The 24,872-nt window shown below is 47.0% G+C and overlaps 1 protein-coding gene across 1 annotated transcript in view; it reads right to left on the bottom strand.

Annotated features, from left to right (window-relative positions):
• Positions 1-14,871: 14,871 nt before the first annotated feature.
• The window catches only part of LOC141080603 (acetylserotonin O-methyltransferase-like), a 293,335-nt gene continuing 283,334 nt past the window's right edge, over positions 14,872-24,872 (bottom strand). Inside the window, exon 8 of the mRNA XM_073565940.1 lies at positions 14,872-15,284. Coding sequence (XP_073422041.1) covers positions 15,067-15,284 — 218 coding nt within the window. The 3' untranslated portion in view covers positions 14,872-15,066. The remainder of the gene's footprint in view (positions 15,285-24,872) is intronic.

Raw genomic sequence — 24,872 nt, 5'->3', positions numbered from 1 at the left:
CACAGCAAACAAATGCCTACATCCAAAGACATAACATTTTTTGTTTTCTTCTCTAGTCTTCCCAATCTGGTGCTCGGCCAAGAGGTCCTCGCAGTGCCTCCCGGGGTTGTCGGCGACAGCAACGCGGCGGTCACCAGCGTGTAAGTATAAATATTTTTGGTTTGTTTTTTTGCACTTTTTATTTCATTTCTTTTGTGGAGGCTAATTATGTTATTTTTGTCTTTTTCTTTAACAGCCTTCACAGCGTGCTCCCGACTCTGACGGTGAGGATGGAGGGATTGATGTGGACCGCCTCATCGATCTCGTCAGAGAAAGGGAGCCACTCTGGAATATGGCTGACCGCCGCCACGCTGACCTTATCGTTACCCGACGACTCTGGGAGGAAATCTGTTCGCTCCTTGTGGCCTGCTGGGAGGACCTCGAAGCTCGGGCCCAGATTAAAGAGCGTAAGTATATACAGTACCGGTTGCTTGATTTAAACCAGTGTTTCCCGAACTCCAGTCCTCGTGGTCCCCACGGATCATGTGTTCAGGATTTCTATTTACTTTGGAAATCCTGAAAACATGACCCCTGGGGACCATGAGGACTGGAGTTTGGGAAACACTGATGTTGTATACTAACCACTTTGTCCTTTCTCGTTTCAGGGGAGAGAATTGTGAAGCGGTGGCAGTCTGTGAGGGATCGTTTCAAGAAGGAGTTCAATAAAGAGATGCGGGCCCCGAGTGGATCTGGAGGACGCAGGAGCAAGTACAAGTATGCACGAGCCCTGTCGTTCCTCCGGGAGACAATGCTCACCAGAAGGTAAATATTACACACCACATGTGACAAAAAAATGTTTAGATGTAACTTTTTTTTTTCAGCCAGGGCCATACCATGTCACTATTTTAATTGTTTTTTTTCTCTTTATTCCACAGCACGGTGAGCAGCACTCGGGAGCCTGCACGATTGGACCCTTCTGAGGCGATCCCTGAGGAGACCGGAACCGAGGGACACTTCGACCGCCCCGGTACATCTGCACCTTCCCAGCCTTCCCACACATTCGACCCATCTGTCCCATCCACCAGCACAGGAGCATCGTGGCCGCCTACATTACATGAAGCTGCTGGTGAGGAGATCGCTTTCCCTTTACCCCACCCTTCTGCCCCTGCCACCTCTAGTACACCTGCGGGTACTGGGCGGCAGCGGCAGAGGGGTCAGGAAAAGAGTTATGCGCCAGAGTTCTTGCATCTGAATGCATCTTTCCAGAACTGTCTAAAAGTCTTGACAGAGCAAATCTCCGCAGGCTTTCAGCAGATCAACTCCAGCATTCTGGAGGTGAAGACACTTCTGCAAACCATGCATTCAGAAGCAAGATCTTCGCCAAACCACACCTTTTTCAGGTCTGTTGTGGAGCGCATGGCAACACTATCTCCTACCCAGCAGATGCATGTAATGCATTCGTGCCACGGTGCTCTACAGCAGGTTACCTCCCAACCTCCACCTCCCACCACTGTAGTTCCTCCACCTGCACCCCCTCCAGCCACTTTCCATCCTCCCCCTCCTATTACATCTGCACCCCCTCCAGCCACTTTCCATCCTCCCCCTCCTATTACATACCAGCAACCTGGCCAGTACCAGCAACCTCCCCAGTACCAGCAACCTCCCCAGTACCAGACATCTCCCCACTTCCAGCAACCTGCCCCGTACCAAACTCCTTCCCCGTACCAAACTCCTTCCCCGTACCAAACTCCTTCCCCATACAACTTTCCATCAACATCATCTGCTCCTACAGTCCCTGCCCAACCCTCCACTCCACCGCCCACCACCTCTTCTGCCTCCCACATGTCCACCCATTCTGTAGCTTTTTCCACACCATCACCTCTAACTGTTCCTTCCCCACCACGATCCCAGTCCTCTCTCCACACTCCCATTGTCGAAGTGTCCCGCAGCCCCTCCAGCAGTATTTCCACCCCACACTACACAGATTTGTAATGTGTGTTTTGTAATAAAAATGCCCAGTTTTTTTTCAAACCTTTATTAAAAAAGTTTTTTTAACTTTAAAAACAGTTTACAAAAAAAAAATATTTTAAATAAAAGTTAAATTATTGTTTACACTGGTTGTCTGTCATTTCTTTCTGCGGCAAAATATGTTTAAAAAAAAGGTTAAATACAGGGTATTTAAAAGGTAAAAAGGTATTCAAAACCAGGTATATAACTGTGGGTAAATTTTAGCTTTTTGCCACAGTTGTGTTCCTGGTTGTGTTTGAAGCAAAGTATTTCACCTAAAAAGTTGTGTTCATTGTTGGTGATTTCCTAACAATGTACACAACTTTTGTTATACTTTGCATAAAACACAACCAGGTACACACCTGTGGCCTAAAGCTAAAAATAGAGACCATGACAAGATAGCCAACTTTGGTTGGCAAAGGTATATACTGTTGGTACAGAAGGTACACAAGTTTGGTTAGGGCACAAATCTTTCACACTCTGTCATCCTGCCAGTGTACTCTGCCTTGAGGTGACATAAAGTATAGTGCAAAATTGTCCCTCATTACTGAAACCGTCACAGAACTTCTAGTGGTAATGTCATGGTAATCTTGCAAGGTGGTTTCTTCAGAGGTGTCCTCAATGGAAATGGGTTCCTTGCAGATAACAAAATTGTGGAGTACCACGCAAGCTTTGATCACCTCGTCCACAGTTTCTGTCTTGAGGTTGATCGCAGTCAATAGGACCCGCCATTTGGCTGTCAGAATACCAAAGGTACATTCAACCATTCTTCTTGCTCTTGTGAGGCGGTAATTAAAAATGCGTTTTGGTCTTGTCAATCCTCTGCTAGAGTACGGTTTCAAAAGGTGTTCTGACAGCTGGAAGGCTTCATCCCCTACACAGACAAATGGCATAGGTGGACCAGATGTTTGCGGCAGCGGTCTAGGTGGTGGGAACTGGAAGGTGTTTCCATACAGTTTACGCCCCATGGCAGACAGTTTGAAAACTTGAGAGTCATTGGAGCGGCCATAGGCCCCAATATCAACAGCAATAAATTTGTATTCCGCGTCAGCGATGGCCATGAGGACAATTGAAAAATATTTCTTGTAATTGAAATATTCCGATCCCGATCCGGCTGGCTTTACAATGCGGATATGTTTCCCGTCCACAGCGCCCAAGCAGTTGGGAAACTGACATATCTGTTGAAACTTGTCAGCAATTTCAATCCACCTCTCTGTTGTGGGCTCTGGTAAAAACTCTTCAGCTAAGGAGTCCCACAGTGCACGGCATGTGTACTTCACTATTCCAGATATGGTGGAAATCCCGAGTCTGTACTGGAAATGCAGTGACGAAAGGGATTCTCCAGTTGCAAGAAATCTGTGGGGAATTAAAAAACAACCAATTAGTTTTAAATCACAGCATTACATACCAAAACTCAGCTATAACACTTGGAGATACAAACTACCACCAACAAGATTGCAGTGAAAGTGTGCTCTGATGCGATCACATCCAATAAATGTGGCTTACCTTAAAGTCACCATCAGACGCTCTGCGGGTGAAACAGAGAAGCGGCAATAGGTGTCCGCTTTTCTTATGAGGTGTGCAATGCGCTCCACCAAGTAATCAAAATTCTCCATTTTCATCCGAACATATCCAAAAAATTTATCCGGGTTTCGTCGAAGGTCCATGCAGAGTGTAGAATAGACCCCACGAGTCATTCTCTTTGCTGTGATGGGGTGGATCCACAAACGTCGTCTACGATGCCTGATGCGCTGCTGTCTCGCTCTCTCCTTCTCCAGAACAATCACCCTCAAACGATTCGCCTCCGCTATAAAATCCACCAAATTCTTCAAAATATTTCCAATCACAACATCCATCTTCGCCAGTAACTTGCTCTTCTCTCCAACCTGCACTTTCTCCTCTACAACCTGTCAAAGAAGGGCTGTAGGAACACGCTATATATAGTTTTCCAGTAGCCAATCCCGTTCGGAAGGCCACAAGGGTCAATTTTAAAAACCGGATCCGGCGTAATCCGTCGAAAAACGGATAGAAAAACGGATGAACCGGATGAGACGGATCCGGTTTTGTCTGTCAAGAACAAGACGGATCCGGCAGAAAAATGGATCCGGCACATCAGGTTTTACAAAACATTTGCCGGATCCGGCGTTCTGGCACGACGCCGGATCGCGCCTGACGCCGAAAACCTGATGTGTGAAAGTAGCCTAACACTGCATGTGCTATTTTAGCAAGTGGTAAATGTCAGCTCCACTACATATTTTAAGCTTGGCTCATGGTAAATGTCAAACTCCATATATACCAGGATCACGTGCTTCAAGAGACGTATATAATTCATAGCTAACTGTAGAGGTCGCTGGATCCTCCCCTCACCATCATGAGACACAGACGCAAGAGGCATCCGCACGGACAGAGCTGAACAGCTGGTATGTTAACCCCCCTCCAGAGAAGCTACGCACTACAGGACACATGTCTTTTCAGAGTTCCAGGAAAGAAGGTTACAAGCTTATATATGAACTAATGGACAATCTCTCTTTCACCTGTTTTTATATTTTTCTGTAATAATCTTTTCTTTGATGGAAGAATCCAAATAAACCACTATATTTTTATCTGGTAACTAGTCCTAAGTATTTTACAAGGATAAGCATTATTTTACAGCGTGCACGCCCTTTTATAACCCCTGTGACGCCCACCAAAGCAAGCCAATCACTTGCATGCCCTTCTGAAAGATGGTGGTGAAAAAGAGCGCAAAACAAACTTTTGAAACGCGACTTTGGCACGTAAGTCGCCGACCTCGTGGCCGACCTCATCCTAGGGTCGGGTTTCGTTTCATGAAACCCGACTTTGCCAAAAGTCGGCGACTTTTGAAATTTTTCGACCCGTTTTGCTCAACTCTAGTCTTTTCTTCACACTTCCTTGCTGTTTTTAAGTGATTTTGAAATAAAGGACATTAATGGGACAGTGAGTGCCCGTATCACTTCTCCTTTACAATTGTAAGTGCCAGAATTGGCACATCTTATAGATGCGCCTTTTCTGGTGTGGCTGAGAGCTTTTGTTTTTAGCCTGGGGGGGCAGTATCTATGGCCCCTTCCTAGGCTATTAATATGAGCCCACAGCTGTCTGCATAGCCTTTGCTGGTGATTAGTTATAGGGGGACCCCAAGTAATTTTTTTTGGGGGGAGCCTATTTTAATAGCCAGTGAAGGCTAAGTATACAGCTGTGATCTGATAATAATAATAATCTTTATTTATATAGCGCCAACATATTCCGCAGCGCTTTACAGTTGAACAGTTTCAAACACAACAGTCATAAGTAACAACGTTAACAATACAATAATTAAAGCGAAATAAGATGATATTAAAAGCCTGGGAAGCTCCATGGGCATTACCCCCTTCCCAGGCAATAAACATCTTCCACAGCTGTCAGCTTTCCCTCTGCTGGTTAAGAAAATTATGTGGGAGCCCACGCCATTTTTTTTTCAGAAAAATAATCTTTTAATAATAAATACATGTACGGCAAGCTGCATACACAGTGCACTAATTGTATGTGTCACTGACATTGATTTATATAGCTATTCTATATGTATTGTGGCAGGGCTAAGGGTCGTGTAATCGATGGGCGATATGTGCCTCATAAATGGCTTGTCTCTATAATGTAAAGCATACCAGATGTTATTATTGTTGTTGTTTGAAGGACCTGTGGTTAGGTCACAGTCAGGTGAGCAGTCAGCTGCTGGGTTCGTGGGTGTGGCTACAGCCTTATAATGTGGCCTGCTCCTGAACCAGGGAGCTGTGTGTAGGGAGGACTAAGCCTCCCATGTGTGCTGAGACTCCTGTTCTGAGTCTACAACTACGGACATTTGTGTTCTTTTGCCTGAGCTAAAGGTTCCTTTTTGGTGTTATGCTGCCTTGTGCGTTTATGACGTGAATAAACCACATGAACTTTGGAAGAACCTGTCTCATATTTGTTTCCCGCTGCACCTAAGCGAGTCACATCCCTACAATTGGTGGCATAGGTGCAGGCAGCGGTCCCAGCAGAGACTTGAGACAGTTGCTGCATGTTCTGGGTGAAGTTTGCAGCGGGGCAACATTCACTGCCTGGAATAATGGAGGACCTGCTGAAACACCTGGTCCAGTCCCAGGCACTGCAACAGGAAACCAACAAGCTGTTGTTACAGCAGATCCAGCAAAGCCAGCAGGAGCAGCGGCAGCAGTTCCAGCAGAGCCAGCAGGAACAACGGCAGCAGATGCAGCTTCTGGCAAGCGCCATCCAGGAGGGCAGGACGAGCGCCCCAACCCCAGGTCAGGCTGATGCCACCGACGTCGGGAAGGCGGTAAGACGCGCATTACAAAAAATGACCCCGGAGGATGATGTGGAGGCCTTCCTGATGGTGTTTGAGAGGGTGGCTGAGAGGGAAAAACTTCAGCCAGAGCGGTGGGCGGAGGTAGTGGCCCCATACCTAACGGGGGGAGCCCCAGAAGGCGTACTTTGACCTGACCATACAAGATGCTAGAGAGTATCCCAAATTAAAAGCAGAAATTCTCGCACGCTTGGGGGCAACAATGACTACCAGGGCACAGCGAGTTCATCGCTGGGCCTATCACCGGGACAAACCCCCACGCTCCCAAATGTTTGACCTGTTGCACCTGGTCCAGAAATGGCTGCAGCCAGAGTCGGCTTCCCCTGCACAGATGGTAGAGCGAGTTGTGATGGATCGGTTTGTGCATTCCCTGCCGAGACCTCTACAGACTTGGGTTGCCCAGGGTGATCCCCAAAATGCTGATGAACTGGTTGGGCTGGTCGAGAGATACCAGGGGATGGAAGGTTCCTTGGGGAAGCAGCCCATTCCGTATTGGGGGTCCCAGCAGGGGGTGGAGTCCCAAAAAGGGGTGGGGCATCCAAGGTCAAAAGGGGCGGGGGAGGCGGTGCCCAAGGTCCCTTCGGGTGATGTTATTTGCTGGAAGTGTCACAGGCCAGGACATATAGCTGCCCATTGTCCCCAGACCACCGAACAGATGGACTGCAGCATGGGACGCCGTAGTTCATATTAGGCATATCCAGCTTGCAGTGTGAACTCGCTACCTAACAAGGGGCCACAAGCGTGTCCTGTGAAGGTGAACGGTCGAGCAGTAATGGCGCTTCTGGACTCCGGGAGCTTGGTGACCCTTGTGAGTGCCAGTTTTCCTCTCCACATACTCCCGGGTAAAAAGATTGGTGTTCGGTGCATACATGGCGATGCAAAGGACTACCCTATGGCTAGGGTGAATATTGAAACGGCGCATGGCACTGAGTCGCATGAAGTTGGCGTTGTTCAAGACTTATTGCACCCTATAATTATTGACCGGGATTTCTGTCTGTTTTGGGATCTGTGGGGGATGGGTTCTGAGTGTGCTAGCAAGAGCAGGGAACCAATCCACTCCACTGAGGTATCGCCACCACCTGAGGCAGACAGGTTTCCTTTATGTGTCCTTGTTGGGGATGAAGAGAAAGGGTCCCCTGTACCTGACATCCCGGAGTTAGGGGTGGCTGGGGAGAATTTTGGGACTGCCCAACATAGGGACCCCACGCTAAGGGAAGCCTTTAACAGTGTCACCGTCATTAATGGGGTTGCACAAGAGCCGGGAGCAGACACAAGGTTTCCCTATTTTATGTTGAGTGGGGAATTGTTGTACCGGGTCACGAAAATAAGGGAGGAGGGGGTAGAGCAGTTAATAGTACCAGGCCCCTATAGACGGAAAGTGTTGGACATGGCCCATTCACATGTCTTGGGGGGACACCTGGGGGTGGAAAAAACACAGGAACGGATTGTACAGAGGTTCTATTGGCCTGGGTGTCACCGGGAATAAGCAAACTATTGAAGGTCCTGCCCGACATGTCAGTTAACTGCCCCCACATCTCATTTTCGGAACCCTCTTGTGCCACTGCCCATTATTGAGGTGCCATTTGAGAGAATTTCCATGGACTTGGTCGGTCCCTTAGTTAAATCAGCTCGGGGCCATCAGTATACAGTATATTAGTCATCCTGGACTATGCCACACGCTATCCTGAGGCCATTCCCCTGAGAAACTCCTCCGCGAAGAGTATAGCCCGCGAGCTGGTCCATGTGTTTTCCTGGACGGGTTTGCCGAAGGAGATCCTGACCGACCAGGGGACACCTTTTATGAGCAAGGTGATAAGAGAATTGTGCAGAGTCTTGCAAATTTCCCAGTTAAGGACTTCAGTGTACCATCCGCAGTCAGATGGCCTTGTTGAGAGGTTTAACAAGACACTGAAGAGCATGCTGAGAAAAGTCATAGAGGAAGATGGTAGAGACTGGGATTGTCTCTTACCATATTTACTGTTTTCTATCCGTGAAGTTCCCCAGGCCTCCACGGGGTTCTCGCCCTTCGAGCTTCTGTACGGCCGGCATCCGCGAGGTCTCCTAGATATATCCAAGGAAACCTGGGAAGCCGAAGTCACGCCCCACAGAAGCATCATTGAGCATGTGGCACTGATGCAGCAGAGGGTTGCGAAGGTGATGCCCATTGTTAAAGAACATCTCCACCAGGCACAAGAGGCTCAGGCCAGGGTCTACAACCGGTCAGCCAGAGTGAGGCAGTTCAATCCGGGAGACCGAGTTCTCGTGCTAATCCCGACGGTGGAGAGTAAGTTCTTGGCCAAGTGGCAAGGGCCATATGAGGTGGTGGAGAAGCTGGGAGACGTAAACTACAAGATCCACCAACCCGGAAGACGGAAGCCATACCAGGTTTACCATGTCAACCTCATCAAGCCGTGGCAAGATAGAGAGCCAACGGTAACTCCGTGCTTGCTGGGCAACCTAGAAGGGGAGGTTGGAGCGGTTACCATAGCGGAGACGCTTTCGAAGGCCCAGAAACAGCAGTGCTGGGAGTTACTCCAGAAAAACAGGGACCTGTTCTCAGAGGTGCCGGGGTGCACGAAGGTGGTGGAGCATGAAGTTCTGACCGAGCCACATGTGTGGGTGAACATGAAACCGTATCGTATTCCTGAGGCCCGGCGAGAGGTAATCTCCAAGGAGGTGCAGCGTATTATGCATCTCGGGGTCATTGAGGAATCCAAGAGCGGCTGGTCGAGCCCGATTGTCCTGGTCCCAAAACCTGATGGTGAATGGAGGTTCTGCAACGATTACCGGAAACTGAATGAGGTCTCCAAGTTCGACGCTTATCCCATGCCACGCGTTGATGAGCTCATCGAGAGACTTGGACCGGCCAGGTACATAACCATTTTGGATCTTACAAAGGGATATTGGCAGATTCCCATGGCACAGGAAGCCAAGGAGAAGACGGCATTCTCCACACCAGACGGGTGCTTCCAGTATGTCCGGATGCCGTTTGGCCTACAGGGAGCTCCGGCAACCTTCCAGAGGGCGATGGATAGAATCCTTGCGCCTCATAAGCTATATGCTGCCGCATATCTAGATGATATCATCATCGTTACCCCAGACTGGGAGACTCACCTGGAGAAGGTCCAAGCAGTGTTTGATGCTCTAAGAGAGGCGGGGTTTACAATAAACCCTGAAGAAGTGTGCCTTGGGGAGAGAAGAAGCCAAGTACCTCGGATATGTAGTGGGGCGTCGCGAGATCAAACCCTAAATCAATAAAGTGGAGGCAATTCAAACATGGCCGAGACCTCTGTCAAAGAAGCAAGCTAAAGCTTTCCTGGGGATTGTGGGATATTACAGGAGGTTCATCCCAAACTTCGCCACAATGGCTGCACCTCTAACTGATCTACTTAAGGGGACAAAGTCAGTGATGGTCAGCTGGTCCGAAGAAGCAGAGTCAGCCTTCCAAGAAATGAAGGGAGCTCTTTGTAAGCAACCCGTTTTGGTGGCCCCAGACTTTAAACGTGAATTTGTCCTCCAGACAGATGCCTCAGAGTAGGAGCAGTCCTCTCCCAAGAGATACGTGGGGAGGAGCATCCTGTTCTCTACACTTGAGTAGGAAGTTGACTTCTTGTGAGAGAAATTACTCAGTTGTAGAGAAGGAGTGTTTGGCCATAAAATGGGCAGTGGACATATTACGGTACTACCTGGTGGGACGGAAGTTTAGGTTAATATCCGACCATGCCCCACTCAGGTGGATGAGGGAAACAAAGGGCAAGAATGCTAGGGTCACCCGCTGGTTCTTAGCCCTTCAAGACTTCAGCTTCCATGTAGAGCATAGGGCCGGGAAGCTACATGGGAATGCCGATGCCCTCTCCAGAATCCCTTGCCTGGTAGGTGAAAGTGCCAAGCCCCACGGCTTTAGGCAGAGGGGGGAGGTATGTGGCAGGGCTAAGGGTCGTGTAATCGATGGGCGATATGTGCCTCATAAATGGCTTGTCTCTATAATGTAAAGCATACCAGATATTATTGTTGCTGTTTGAAGGACCTGTGGTGAGGTCACAGTCAGGTGACCAGTCAGCTGCTGGGTTCATGGGTGTGGCTACAGCCTTATAATGTGGCCTGCTCCTGAACCAGGGAGCTGTGTGTAGGGAGGACTAAGACTCCCATGTGTGCTGAGACTCCTGTTCTGAGTCTACAACCATGGACATTTGTGTTCTTTTGCCTGAGCTAAAGGTTCCTTTTTGGTGTTATGCTGCCTTGTGCATTTATGACGTGAATAAACCACATGAACTTTGAAAGAACCTGTCTCATATTTGTCTCCCGCTGCACCTAAGCGAGTCACATCCCTACAGTATTTACTGTGTGTAATCCATCTCTTCAATCCTGTCGGCTCCTGCTGTGATTTCACAGTACACGGCAGATAAAAAGAAGGAAAGCCGGCAATTCATGTAATATATATACATATACAGCTCTGGCAAAAATGAAGAGACCACTGCAAAATGTTCAGTTTGTCCGATTTTTCTCTTTATAGGTATATTTTTGAGTAAAATGTAAATTGTTCTTTTAGTCTATAAACTTCTGACAATTTGTCTCCGAATTTCCAAGCAATAAATTTTGTATTTTTTTCTGCCAAAGAAAAATGGTCAAAAAAACCCAGTGCTTTCAGAACTCAAATAATGCAAAGAAAACAAGATCATAATCATTTAGAAACAGCAATACTAATGTTTTAACTCAGGAAAAGTTCAGAAATCAATATTTTGTGGAATAACCATGATTTTTAATCACAGCTTTCATGCATCTTGGCATGCTTGCCACCAGTCTTTCACACTGCTTCTGGTGCAAAACTTTAACAGTTCTTCTTTGTTTGATGGCTTGTGACTATCCATCATCCTCTTGATTACATTCCAGAGGTTTTCAAAGGGGTTCAGGTCTGGAGAATGAGCTGCCCATGACAGAGTTTGATCTTGTGGTCTCTTAATTTTTGCTAGAGCTGTATAGATATATGTGTGTGTCACTGATATCTATATATCTATTAGTGTTGAGCATTCCGATACCGCAAGTATCGGGTATCGGCCGATACTTGCTGTATCGGAATTCCGATACCGACTTCCGATATTTTTTCAATATCGGAATTCGGCATCGGAATCGGAAGTTCAGTTGATTGACGGCCTGACGTCATCATGATGCGCGGTGTGTGCGCATCATGATGCGCCGTCATTTCGGGCCTTCCGGGGGTCTCTGCCGGCCTGCCGGGGGGCTGTGCCGGCCTGCCGGGGGGCTGTGTGGACTGCCCGGGGTCTCTGCCGGCCTGCCGGGGGGCTGTGCCGGCCTGCCGGGGGGCTGTGCACCCTGTGGGGGTCTGTACCGGCCTGCCGGGGGGCTGTGCCGGCCTGCCGGGGGGCTGTGCTGATGTCCGGGGGTCTGTGCAAGCATCGTCCGATGGGACTACAAGTCCCATCGGGCGATGCCTGCTACCATGACAGTGATTGACACATTAGCCAATGATGGGACAGTAGTAGTCCCATCATCCGGCTAATGTGTTAAATGTTAAAAAAAAAAAAAAAAAAATACTACATACATACTACATGCTACATACATACTACATATATACTACATACATACTACATACATACTACATACATACTACATGCATGCTACATACATACTACATATATACTACATACATACTACATACATACTGCATGCTACATACATACTACATACATACTACATACATACTACATGCATGCTACATATATACTACATGCTACATACATACCACATACATACTACATGCATGCTACATATATACTACATGCATGCTACATACATACTACATATATACTACATGCATGCTACATATATACTACATGCTACATACATACCACATACATACTACATGCATGCTACATATATACTACATGCATGCTACATACATACTACATATATACTACATGCATGCTACATACATACTACATGCTACATGCATGCTACATACATACTACATACATGCTACATATATACTACATACATACTACATATATACTACATGCATGCTACATATATACTACATACATACTACATATATACTACATGCATGCTACATATATACTACATACATACTACATATATACTACATACATACTACATATATACTACATACATGCTACATATATACTACATACATACTACATATATACTACATACATGCTACATACATACTACATACATACTACATATATACTACATGCATGCTACATATATACTACATGCTACATACATACCACATACATACTACATACATGCTACATATATACTACATGCATGCTACATACATACTACATATATACTACATGCATGCTACATACATACTACATGCTACATGCATGCTACATGCATGCTACATACATACTACATGCTACATACATACCACATATATACTACATACATACAATACATTCATACAATACATACATAGACATACAGTACATATAACATAGAGTAACATACTTACCAATACTTGTCACATTGTTCCCCGAAGCCATTGTCTTTCCGGAATAAATATTAACATAACAAACCACAAAAATACTCACCCACGATCCGAAGCAGTCCACGAGTGTGTCCCACGACGATCTTGGGTAGAGAACTGCAGCATCAGATGATGCTGCCGTTCTCTACGGGCTGCAGGAATCCAATGACGGAAGGTAGGTATCCTTCCGCACTGTATTCCTCCGCCACTTAAAAAAAAAAAAGTCCCTAGTCTCACTTTATGCCATTGCTGTGTGGGAAATTCCCACACAGCAATGGCATAAAGTGAGACTAGGGACTTTTTTTTTTTTTAAGTGGCGGAGGAATACAGTGCGGAAGGATACCTACCTTCCGTCATTGGATTCCTGCAGCCCGTAGAGAACGGCAGCATCAGCTGATGCTGCAGTTCTCTACCCAAGATCGTCGTGGGACACACTCGTGGACTGCTTCGGATCGTGGGTGAGTATTTTTGTGGTTTGTTATGTTAATATTTATTCCGTAGACGACAATGGCTTCGGGGAACAATGTGACAAGTATTGGTAAGTATGTTACTCTATGTTATATGTACTGTATGTCTATGTATGTATTGTATGAATGTATTGTATGTATGTAGTATATATGTGGTATGTATGTAGCATGTAGTATGTATGTAGCATGCATGTAGCATGTAGTATGTATGTAGCATGCATGTAGTATATATGTAGTATGTATGTAGCATGCATGTAGTATATATGTAGTATGTATCATGTAGTATGTATGTAGCATGCATGTAGTATATATGTAGCATGCATGTAGTATATATGTAGTATGTATGTTGCATGTAGTATGAATGTAGCATGTATGTAGTATGTAGTATGAATGTAGCATGTATGTAGTATGTAGTATGAATGTAGCATGTAATTTTTTTTTTTTTTTTTTTTACATTTAACACATTAGCCGGATGATGGGACTACTACTGTCCCATCATTGGCTAATGTGTCAATCACTGTCATGGTAGCAGGCATCGCCAGATGGGACTTGTAGTCCCATCGGACGATGCCTGCACAGACCCCCGGAGCCTGCACAGACCACCGGCAGGCCGGCACAGCCCCCCGGCAGGCCGGCACAGCCCCCCGGCAGGCCGGCACAGCCCCCCGGAGCCTGCACAGACCACCGGCAGGCCGGCACAGACCACCGGAGCCTGCACAGACCCCCTGGCAGGCCGGCACAGCCCCCCGGCAGGCCGGCACAGCCCCCCGGAGCCTGCACAGACCACCGGCAGGCCGGCACAGACCACCGGAGCCTGCACAGACCCCCTGGCAGGCCGGCACAGCCCCCCGAAAGGCCCGTACAGACCCCAGAGAGGCTGTACAAGGGCAGGAAAGGGTTTTTCTTATTCCGATACCGGAAGTCCCATAGACTTGAATGGGACTTCCGGTATCGGAATCGGCGATACCGATACTTTTTTTAAAGATCGGCCGATACCATCCGATACGATACTTTGAAGTATCGGATGGTATCGCTCAACTCTAATATCTATGTGTATATATCTATTCTATTCTTATCTGTCAGTGTGATTATACTGCACATGAATTGCTGGCTTTTCAAATGATCTAGAGGTATGGTTCTACAGGAAGTAGTTTTTTTTCTCTAGGGGCACTCAACTTTATTAGCATGCACAAAGAGAAACAAGATAGCCTCCAAAACACATGAAAAAATGCACAATAAAGCAACAAAAAGACACCAATACTTGCGTTTTTCGCCGTAGCTTCTTTCCTGCCAAGAAATCAGGTTTTGCTGCAGAAAAAATGCCCAGTGTAAACTTGCCCTAAAGGCATGCACCCTGCAACTTACTATTCACGCTGCTTCATTTTATTTATCTCCCATATCTATCTAAACAGATATCTATCTCATATCTGTTTATTTTACTCAGATAGATATCAATGGCGCTATATATCTATCGTCTATCTATCTGATATCTATCTATTTCATATCCATCCATCCATCCATCCATATTAAAAAAACAGCAAATAACATTTGAATCTCTAGCAACATTTTCTAGATATTTATTGAGATAGCAAGAGAAATCCAGAGTAAAATAAATCAAGCCCTTAAAATTATGACTATGAGAAATATGTCAGTCTAAATAAAATGTTATTATTTGTGCCATTTATTCAACATTAGAATGATTTTAATTTTTTTTTAATTTGTACTTTAGAGACATAAGAAGATGCCCCTTAGATTAATTTCCTTCCCAGTATTGCATCATACAGCTTTCCAGTGGCTTTGACCTGAACATCCCTAAAGCCAGAGTCTGTAAGGAGCTTGGTATACTCAGATGGCGTCCGTTCTCTGCCTTCTGTCTGGACCAACATGTTCAGTGAGTACAGCTGAGGAATCACTGGGCCACTTCTGTCTTCATTTAGAAGGACTTCAACTAGCAGCACTCCACCACCTAAAGATTACCGAGAGAGATAGTGGCAATTATCATAATGGTAAAACAAGAATCGTCTGATGTTCTGATTGTTATCTCTGGGTGTAACAATAAGCTCATATTAACATATCAAGCTATCAATGTACATATTAATAACATTACATCAATTTCATATCAAGTTACTTATTAATAATATCAAATACATTAAAAGCGTTAGCTGCATCTGAAGTCCAAAGATTGTGATATCTAGAGTTGAGCGACTTTTGTTTTTTTAGGGTCGAGTTTCGTTTCGTGAAACCCGACTTTTCCAAAAGTCGGGTCAAGCAAGATCGGCCGACTATAGGGAAAAGTCGGGGTCGTCCCGAAACACGAAACCCAATGTAAGTCAATGGGGAATAAAAGTCGGCAGTGAGAGGAGGACAGGAAACACACCTACAGTGCCCATTTGACTGCCATAAGCATCAATTCTTCTTACTTAAGCTTGTCAACCTTAATTAACTTCATAATACAAGTTACGCACTGAAAAATGGGGGTTATTTGGCTAAAGTTGTGGGGGGGTAGGGCTGGCTCCAGGTTTTCATGTGCCCTGGGCGAAAGAGCACCCCTTTAACACATACCACAACTCATCATGCTCCGATACGGCAGAGAAATAGCGGTATAGTACAATGAAAAATACTTCACTTTTTACATCTCATGACAAGGCCCATCTATTTCTCCATACAGAATCATTGGTCCCATATAATGTTTGAAACAGTATATGATGAGCTGCACATAATGCTACAGTATATGTTGGTCCCCATGGATGAAGCTCCACTGTCTTATGGGCCTAAATAATGATCCAAACATAATGGGCCCCATTTCTAATGCTCTAGTGTATAATGGGCCCTGTAAATGCTGCTCCAGTGTCTGATGTCCACCTTTGGAATGTTCCAGTGTATGGTGGGCCCCATCTATCATTCTCCAGCGTATGGTGCTCCCCAAAAATTGCTGTCCCAACATTGAAAACAATGAAATAAGTCTCCTCGCTAGGGAATCCCTGTACTAGTCTGGACTCCTCGTCGTTCCCATCTTCCATCTCACTGCACAGTATTTCAACCTTGCAAGTGCTGTGATCCTGAGCAAGCAGGGGGGGCCCACTCGTTGGCGACGGCACTGGTACAGGGCCCCTGATAGTACGGTGGTGTGTCTGATGACGGGTGGGCCAAACCTGCACTTTCATCTGCAGCTTCCTCTTTGTCACCGTGTAAGATGGAACTGTATATGGGAAGGGTAACCTGAGTTTCATCAGGGTCAGATTCAGGCCGTGTAGCGTGTGAGGGGAATGTAGTGGTCTGGGTCAATGTACCAGCAGATTCATCGAGCAGTGGCTGGGCATCAGTGCACTTGTGTCGCCCCCAGGAGTACGGTCGCCACAGTGGCATTACCTTCCTCCTAGGGAGTGTGAGGTCATGCTTGGGAGCAACGAAGGATCTCTCTAGCAGGTTAACTGACTGGGCGGCGTTATTCCCACGAGTCATGACCCTCCAAACAGCGTTCATGAAGGCAAAGTGTTTGTTTTACGTGGGCAGTATGGTTGCAAAGCTGAACCTTAAAGGAATGTCCAGAAGGGCACCACCAGGAGTGGAGCCTACGGTTTAATTCGACTCCACCTGGGAAACCTCAACCATGCCAGCTACAGAAAAGATGCACACATTGCAAGCTTAATTCCGTTAACGAACGAGACTCCGTCATGCCCCGCGGTCCGAGTCCGGCTTACTAGAGGGACACGTGTGGCTCTGGCACATGAGATTGGCCAATAACTGGTGTGTCATGCCCTTACATGTCCGTGGCTGCATGTGCGCTACACTGAAAAGGCCAGCGTTTGTCGCTTACAGGTGCAGATAACCCGCTGAACAACGTTAGTGATGGGGATCTGTGATTACAATTATTACCTGCGAACGATGATTTCCCAGTAAGTGCAGGTCAACCGCAGTTCCGGAATTAGGCCTAACCGTCATTCCTGAAAATATGAAAAACTTACGTGTGCAAACCACAGGTGCTGTAGCTTGCTTAACAGCTCGCCAGCCGTTCTCAGGCCCAGTATGGATTACACGTGATTGCACAAAGGTGAGAAAGGGTACCGTATCCCCGGATAACATGTATGGATAGCATAGTGTACACATTCAAAATATATGTCTATACATCAGGAGGCAGGCTCAGACGGTGTTAGGCCCAGTATGGATTGCACGTGATTGCACAAAGGTGAGAAAGGGTACCGTATCCCCGGATAACATGTATGGATAGCATAGTGTACACATTCAAAATATATGTCTATACATCAGGAGGCAGGCTCAGACGGTGTAAGGCACAGTATGGATTTGACGGCCCAGACCACACAGCGGAGGAGCAGGGAGAGGTAAAGATTGCAAATGCTGGGGCCCTGCCCAAGCAAGGGGGGCCCACTCGTGGGCGTCGGTACTGGCACTGGGCCCCTCATAGTACGGCGGTGTGTCTGACGGCGGGTGTGCACCACCACCGTCAGAGACACTTGATTGCACTATGAGGGACCCTGTGCCAGTGCCTGCGCCCAAGAGTCAGTCTACCCACCTGTCCAGGGCAACGGCACTCGCACGGTGTCGTGCGCTAGGTGGTGACCCCGGCCATGGGGGGGGGAGGCAGCACAGTTAGGGAGTTTTAGAAGGTGGCATATGTTGATGTTGGACATTCAGCTGATGCAAAAGGCGAAATAGGTCAAGTCCCAGGAAGAGGTGGACCAAAGCAAGCCATTTTTCTGTCACCCTATGTGTCATCAGGGGAAGGTGGGACGAAATCTTTGGAAACCCATGCATGGTTCATTTTAATGAAGGTTAGATCATCCACATTTTGGGTTGACAGACGGGTCCTTTTTTCTGTCAGGATTGATCCAGCTGCACTGAAGACTCTTTCCAATAGCACACTTGCAGCTGGGCAAGCGAGCTCCTGTAAGGCATATTGTGCCAATTCAGGCCAGGTGTCCAGTTTAGCGGCCCAATAGTCAAAGGGGAATGACCTGTGTGGGAGAACATCGATATGGGAGGAAAAGTAGTTTGTAACCATAGTTGACAACTGCTGTCTCCTGTCACTTTCCATCGATGCAGTATTACCAGTTGTGTGAGCGGTACTTGAAAAATCAGTCCACAACATTGTCATGAAACCCCTGTCTCCAACGCCACTTCTGCTGTGTGCACCACGAACACCTCTGCCAAGCTGCCCCCGGCCCGTACGGCTCGTGTGAGAACCATCACCGCTGCTGTGTGCTGGGAATGCCTCAAGCAACCGATTTACCAGAGTTGCTTGTTTATTAGCCAATATTAGGTCAAGGTTCTCCTGTGGCATGATGTTTTGTAATTTGCCTTTATAGCGTGGATCCAGGATGCTGGCCAACCAGTAGTCGTTATCGTTCATCATTTTGGCAATGCGGGGGTCCCTTTTTAGGATCTGCAAGGCATAATCTGACATGTGGGCCAATGTTCCCGGTGTCAATGATGCACTGCGAGTGCTGGTTGGAGAAGCACTTTCTGGCAAATCCACATCCCTCCAGTCACGCACAAACCCTGTACCAGACCTTGCCACGCCAACATTTTCACTTGCCCCACGAGATGCATCCTCCTCCCCTAAGTAGTCATCCCCATCATCATCCTCCTCCTCTTCTTCCTCCACCTCGTCCAGGAGAGGTCCCTGAGCAGACAATGGCTGAATGTCATCAAGGATTCCCTCCTCGTCAACATTGGCTGCAGATGCCTGCTCCTTAAGGTGCGTCAAAGTTTGCATGAGCAGACGCATAAGTGGGATGCTCATGCTTAGGATGGCGTCCTCTGCGCTTACCAGCCGTGTGCATTCCTCAAAACACTGAAGGACTTTACAGAGGTCTTTCAGCTTCGACCACTGCACACCTGTCAACTCCATGTCTGCTCTCAAAGTGCCTGGCCGTGTATCCTCCCACAAATGCATTATGGCCTGCCTCTGCTCGCACAGCCGCTCAACCATGTGCAGGGTGGAGTTCCACCTTGTTGCAATGTCGATAATGAGGCGGTGGTTGGGAAGGTGGAGCAATCGCTGCAGCTTCTGCATACGAATGGAGTGTACAGGCGACCGGCGGATGTGCGCGCACAGTCTTCGCACCTTCTGGAGCAGGGCTGTTAACTCCGGATAATTTTTGAGGAAGCACTGCACCACCAGGTTCAAGGTGTGAGCCAAGCAAGGTATGCGGCTGAGTTTTGAAAGGGCTATGGCTGCCACAAAATTACGGCCGCTATCACTAACTACCTTGCCTGCCTCAAGATGTACACTGCCCAGCCATGACTCAGTTTGTCGCTGAAAGTACTCGGCCAGCACCTCGGCGGTGTGTCTGTCGCCCAAACACATCATCTGCAACACAGCCTGCTGACGCTTTCCACTAGCTGCTCGATAGGGGGACACCTCGTGTGCAACAGTGGCAGCTGCAGATGGAGTGCTCATACGACTGCGCTCTGTGGACGAGCTTTCGCTTCTGGAGGAGGAGGAGGAGGGTCGAACGCCTACAGCCAACTGTTTCCTATACCGTGGGCTAGGCAGCACTGTCCCACCACCGCTGTCCCCTGTGGACCCTGCATCCACCACATTAACCCAGTGCGCAGTGATGGACACGTAACGGCCCTGGCCATGCCGACTGGACCATGCATCAGTTGTGAGGTGCACCTTTCCACTCACTGACTGCTTGAGTGCATGGACAATGCGGTCTTTCACATGATGGTGGAGGGCAGGGATGGCTTTGCGAGAGAAGAAGTGGCGACTGGGTAGGTCATAGCGTGGTACTGCATAGGCCATGAGTTTGCGGAAAGCTGCGCTTTCCACCAACCGATAGGGCATCATCTCAAACGTGATTAGTTTGGCAATGTGGGCGTTCAAACCCAGTGTACGCGGATGAGAGACTGAGTACTTTCTTGACCTACTCATAGTGTCTGGGAGGGTGAGCTGGACTTGAGAGCTGCTTATGGTGGAAGTAGCGGTGGACAGGGCGGACTGAGAGAGGGTTGATGATGGTGATGGACTTGGTGTTCTTTCTGATGGCCTAGATTCAGTATTTCGTTGATATAACAGTGGGATTCCCTGACTGCTGTGGCCTTGCAATGACACCTCAACATTTGCTGCTGTGCTGACCGGTGGGCTTACAGTGGGGGAAACAATGTAGCATTGCTGACTACCTTCTTTGTGATCAGTTGCACATGTGGTACTTGAGGTTTGGTGTTGTGTCCACTCTTGCAAGTGCATGGTGGTTAAATGTCTAAGCATGCAACTGGTATTCAAATTTTTCAGATTTTTCCCTCGGCTAAAGGTCTTTGCGCACTTCTTACAGATAACCTTGGCCTGATCATGAGGATTCTGTTCAAAAAAGTGCCACACTGCACTCTTCCTACTTTGGCAGACATTTTGGCAGACATTTTGCGGCCTAGCACGCTGTGATATTTTGACCCTCTGGACAAGTTGTCCAGCAACTCTTTTGATTTTTGGAACCTGTCTTTGGAGTGCTCCGTGCCTGCCAGATAACAGCTGTTGCGATGTCGATGTCTGCTGTGCATGCTCCTCATCTGAGCTATTGGAAGCAGCACCCTCTTCCCCCAATGGATGCCAATCTGGGTCAACAACTAGGTCATCCATCACCACCTCTTCAATGTCATGTGCACCTTCCTCTGTGTCACCGTGTATGGTGGTATAGTGTGCGGGAAGGGGCACCTGAGTCTCATCAGGGTCAGAATCTGGCTCTGTACACTGCGAGGACAATGTAGTGCTCTGAGTGAATGTACCAGCAGAATCATCTATCAGTGGCTGTGCATCAGTGCACTCCATGTCAGATTCATCTTGGCCTGGGTAATTCACCATTTCACTTGATAATCCAGGCATGGTATGTGAAAACAGCTCCATGGAGTAATCAGTAGTATGGCCTGCGTCATCCTTCAATCTTGGTTGGGGTGAAGGACACAAGGAAAGGTGTGGTTCATGAACATGAGCCTCCAATGATGACTCAGTGCTTTTACTTTTTACAACTTCAGAAGAGGAGGCGATAGAGCTGGAGGCTGAGTCAGCAATGTAAGCCAAAACTTTTTCCTGCAGCTCTGGCTTTAAAAGCGGTTTGCCAACTCCTAGAAAAGTAAGCCTTCGAGGCCTTGTGGAGCCAGATGATGACGCAGGCTTAACACCTCCTGCATTCGGTCCTATTTTGCTTTTGCCACTACCATCAGATCCACCACCAACACCATCATTACCAGCTGCCTACCCCCGCCCAATTCCACGGCCTCTTCCACCAGCCTTCCTCATTTTTGGTAGAAATGTAGACAAAATCCAACAAACTATATAGTAATGTAAAACAAGGTACAAGGTGTCTATAGGACAGGGGAGATTTTGAATTTCTGCACACACTTGTGGACACTGGACACTTATGGATTGTGTGAGGCCCACTGAATATCAGAGCGCTATGTCACAGGCTCGATGGCACAGGTGTGAAAAAAGTGACTACAGGATAAGGGAGATTTTGAATTTCTGCACACACTAGTGGACACTGGACACTTATGGATTGTGTGAGGCCCACTGAATATCAGAGCGCTATGTCACAGGCTCGATGGCACAGGTGTGAAAAAAGTGACTACATGATCACGGAGATTTTGAATTTCTGCACACACTTGTGGACACTGGACACTTATAGATTGTGTGAGGCCCACTGAATATCAGAGCGCTATGTCACAGGCTCGATGGCACAGGTGTGAAAAAAGTGACTACAGGGTAAGGGAGATTTTGAATTTCTGCACACACTTGTGGACACTGGACACTTATGGATTGTGTGAGGCCCACTGAATATCAGAGCGCTATGTCACAGGCTCGATGGCACAGGTGTGAAAAAAGTGACTACAGGATAAGGGAGATTTTGAATTTCTGTACACACTTGTGGACACTGGACACTTATGGATTGTGTGAGGCCCACTGAATATCAGAGCGCTATGTCACAGGCTCGATGGCAAAGGTGTGAAAAAAGTGACTACAGGATAAGGGAGATTTTGAATTTCTGCACACACTTGTGGACACTGGACACTTTTGGATTGTGTGAGGCCCACTGAATATCACAGCGCTATGTCACAGGCAGAAATTGGCTAGTGTATCACAAACTACAAGGTGTATATAGAATTGGGCAGAATAGGAATCTCCCTAGAGTGTAGGTCTGTAAGAACGGAACAAGTCCTCCACTTATCCTTCCACAGTGACACACATATAGCTTCACTGTGGCCGTGATAACAGCCGTTACACGGTACTGAGAGGAGCGTGCACGTACACGGCTGTCCGGTGTACGTAAAATTGTCAAGCTCCGTGTTTTTTAAGTATACGGACTGACACACGCTGTCTCTCTATAGTTTTGAATGTGATCAAACAGCAAATATATTTAACTGTTTGAAAGCTAGACAAAACTAGAAGGTGCAGGTCTGTAAGAACGGAACATGTCCTTGACTTATTCTCACAGAGTGACACACAGATAGCTTCACTGTGGCCGTGATAACAGCCGTTACACGGTACTGTTTGAGGAGTGTGCACCGCTGTATGGTGTGAAAAAATGCACGCTCAGTACCTCAGCAGGACAAAAAAAAAAATTGGGATTGCTTTTAAAAAAGCAGTTTGCAGAGCAGTGGGTAAACAGCAATGCAGCCGTCAGGAAGTCTTAGAAGGCAGCCTAACAACCAACACCGCTGATCCACCAAAATATAGCCTCCCCTTGCACTGCACACACAGTGACTGGTGTGTTGTACAGGCAAAATCGCTACCAGCAGAAGCAGTTTTTTTTTCTTCTTCCCTGCCTAACGCTCTCCCTACAGAATCAGCAGCAGCAACCTCTCCCTATGCTAATATCGGCAGAAGTAAGATGGCGGTCGGCGTGCACGCCCTTTTACACCCCCTGTGACGCCCACCAAAGCAAGCCAATCACTTGCATGCCCTTCTGAAAGATGGTGGTGACCCCTGCCTATGTCATCACGTTGCCCACAGTGTCCGTTGATCCTGATTGGCTGAAAAAGAGCGCAAAACAAACTTTTGAAACGCGACTTTGGGGCGTAAGTCGCCGACCCCGTGGCCGACCTCATCCTAGGGTCGGGTTTCGTTTCATGAAACCCGACTTTGCCAAAAGTCGGCGACTTTTGAAATTTTTCGACCCGTTTCGCTCAACTCTAGTGATATCTAATAGTCTGATGTATTTGCTACTAAACATACACACGTGGTCAAAGTTGTTGGTACCCCTCGTTTAATGACAGAAAAACCCACAATGGTTACAGAAATAACTTGAATCTGACAAAAGGAATAATAAAAAAAACTATGAAAATGAATAATAGTTGCCCAATAATTATGCACATATAGATATTCCCCTAAGAAAGACAAAACCTCATTTTTACTCTCTTAAAGAAGCACTCCCATTAAGTTTTTTATTCATTAACTATTTGTATATATGCATGCAATGTAGTGTGAATGTGTTTATATACTCACCTACTGCTGCGCTCTCTAGGATCCAGGGCCGTTCTTCTCTTCTTCTCAGAAAAATCACAGCAATTGTGACTATCTGGCTCATTTTATACTCTTTTGGTAAGCCGGAATTCTTTTACAATGTCAGTATATGGAGATTTGATGTTCTATAGGCTTACAAGGTAAAAGCCACTTCCGAGTCACACAGAGCAGGGACATCACTCAGAAAAGGAGAACACTGAAGAGAGCAGCAGCAGGTGAGTATATTAACCACTTTATGATATTTGACATACTCACACATCATGGTCAGGAAAGGGCTCTCAACCTTTGACGTATGGGTATGTCATGGTGATCATGCGTGGCACAGAAGCTGTGCACAGCGTTCATCGCCACGAGCTCGGCTTAACTACTAAGTGCCTGTACCGCCCTGTTTAACACCTTGAATGCTAAAATCAATAGCAATTGCACCATGTCGGAGGCTGAGAGGGGAAATGGACTATTGTCAGGGCAACTCAAGGTCAAATGATGACCTCTGGGTCAGCCAGCCATGGCGTGCCTGTTAAGGTACTGTGACACTAAGCGATATCGCTAGCAATATCGCTATAACTTGTGACGTTATAGCGATATTGCTAGCAATATCGCTGTGTCTGATACCAGCGACCGGCTCCCCCGCTGGTTATCGCTGATTACGCGAGAACGTCCTGGACTGTTTCTCATCGTCAGCTTCCTGCGGCGTGGAGAGACGAGCGACGAGCGTGGAGCCGGGAGGGAGGACGCAGGATCGCCTAGTGTGACAGGTAAGTAGCGACCCCCGTCCCCAGCGATGTCACTGGTGAGATCTGCCTGTGTGGCAGCTCACTAGTGACCACTTAGCGATGTACCAGCGATCCTGACCGCGTCATATCGCTGATCAGGATCGCTGGTACATCGCTAAGTGTGACAGCACCTTTAGAGCATTGTCTAAAAAGTGTTCTGACAGTGTTACACTGTCAGTATAATGCATTGCAATGCATTATACCATCTATCAGAGTAATAAAAGTTAAAGTCCAATAGAGTGAATAAATATAAAAGTTTAAAAAAAACTAAGAATGTAATAAAGAAAAAAAAAATTCTAACAGT

This window comes from Dendrobates tinctorius, unplaced genomic scaffold (assembly GCF_039654945.1).
Source record: "Dendrobates tinctorius isolate UK_male_01 unplaced genomic scaffold, ASM3965494v1 ptg000016l, whole genome shotgun sequence".
Taxonomy (NCBI): Eukaryota; Metazoa; Chordata; class Amphibia; order Anura; family Dendrobatidae; genus Dendrobates; species Dendrobates tinctorius.
This window is presented reverse-complemented; position numbering and strand designations above follow the sequence as displayed.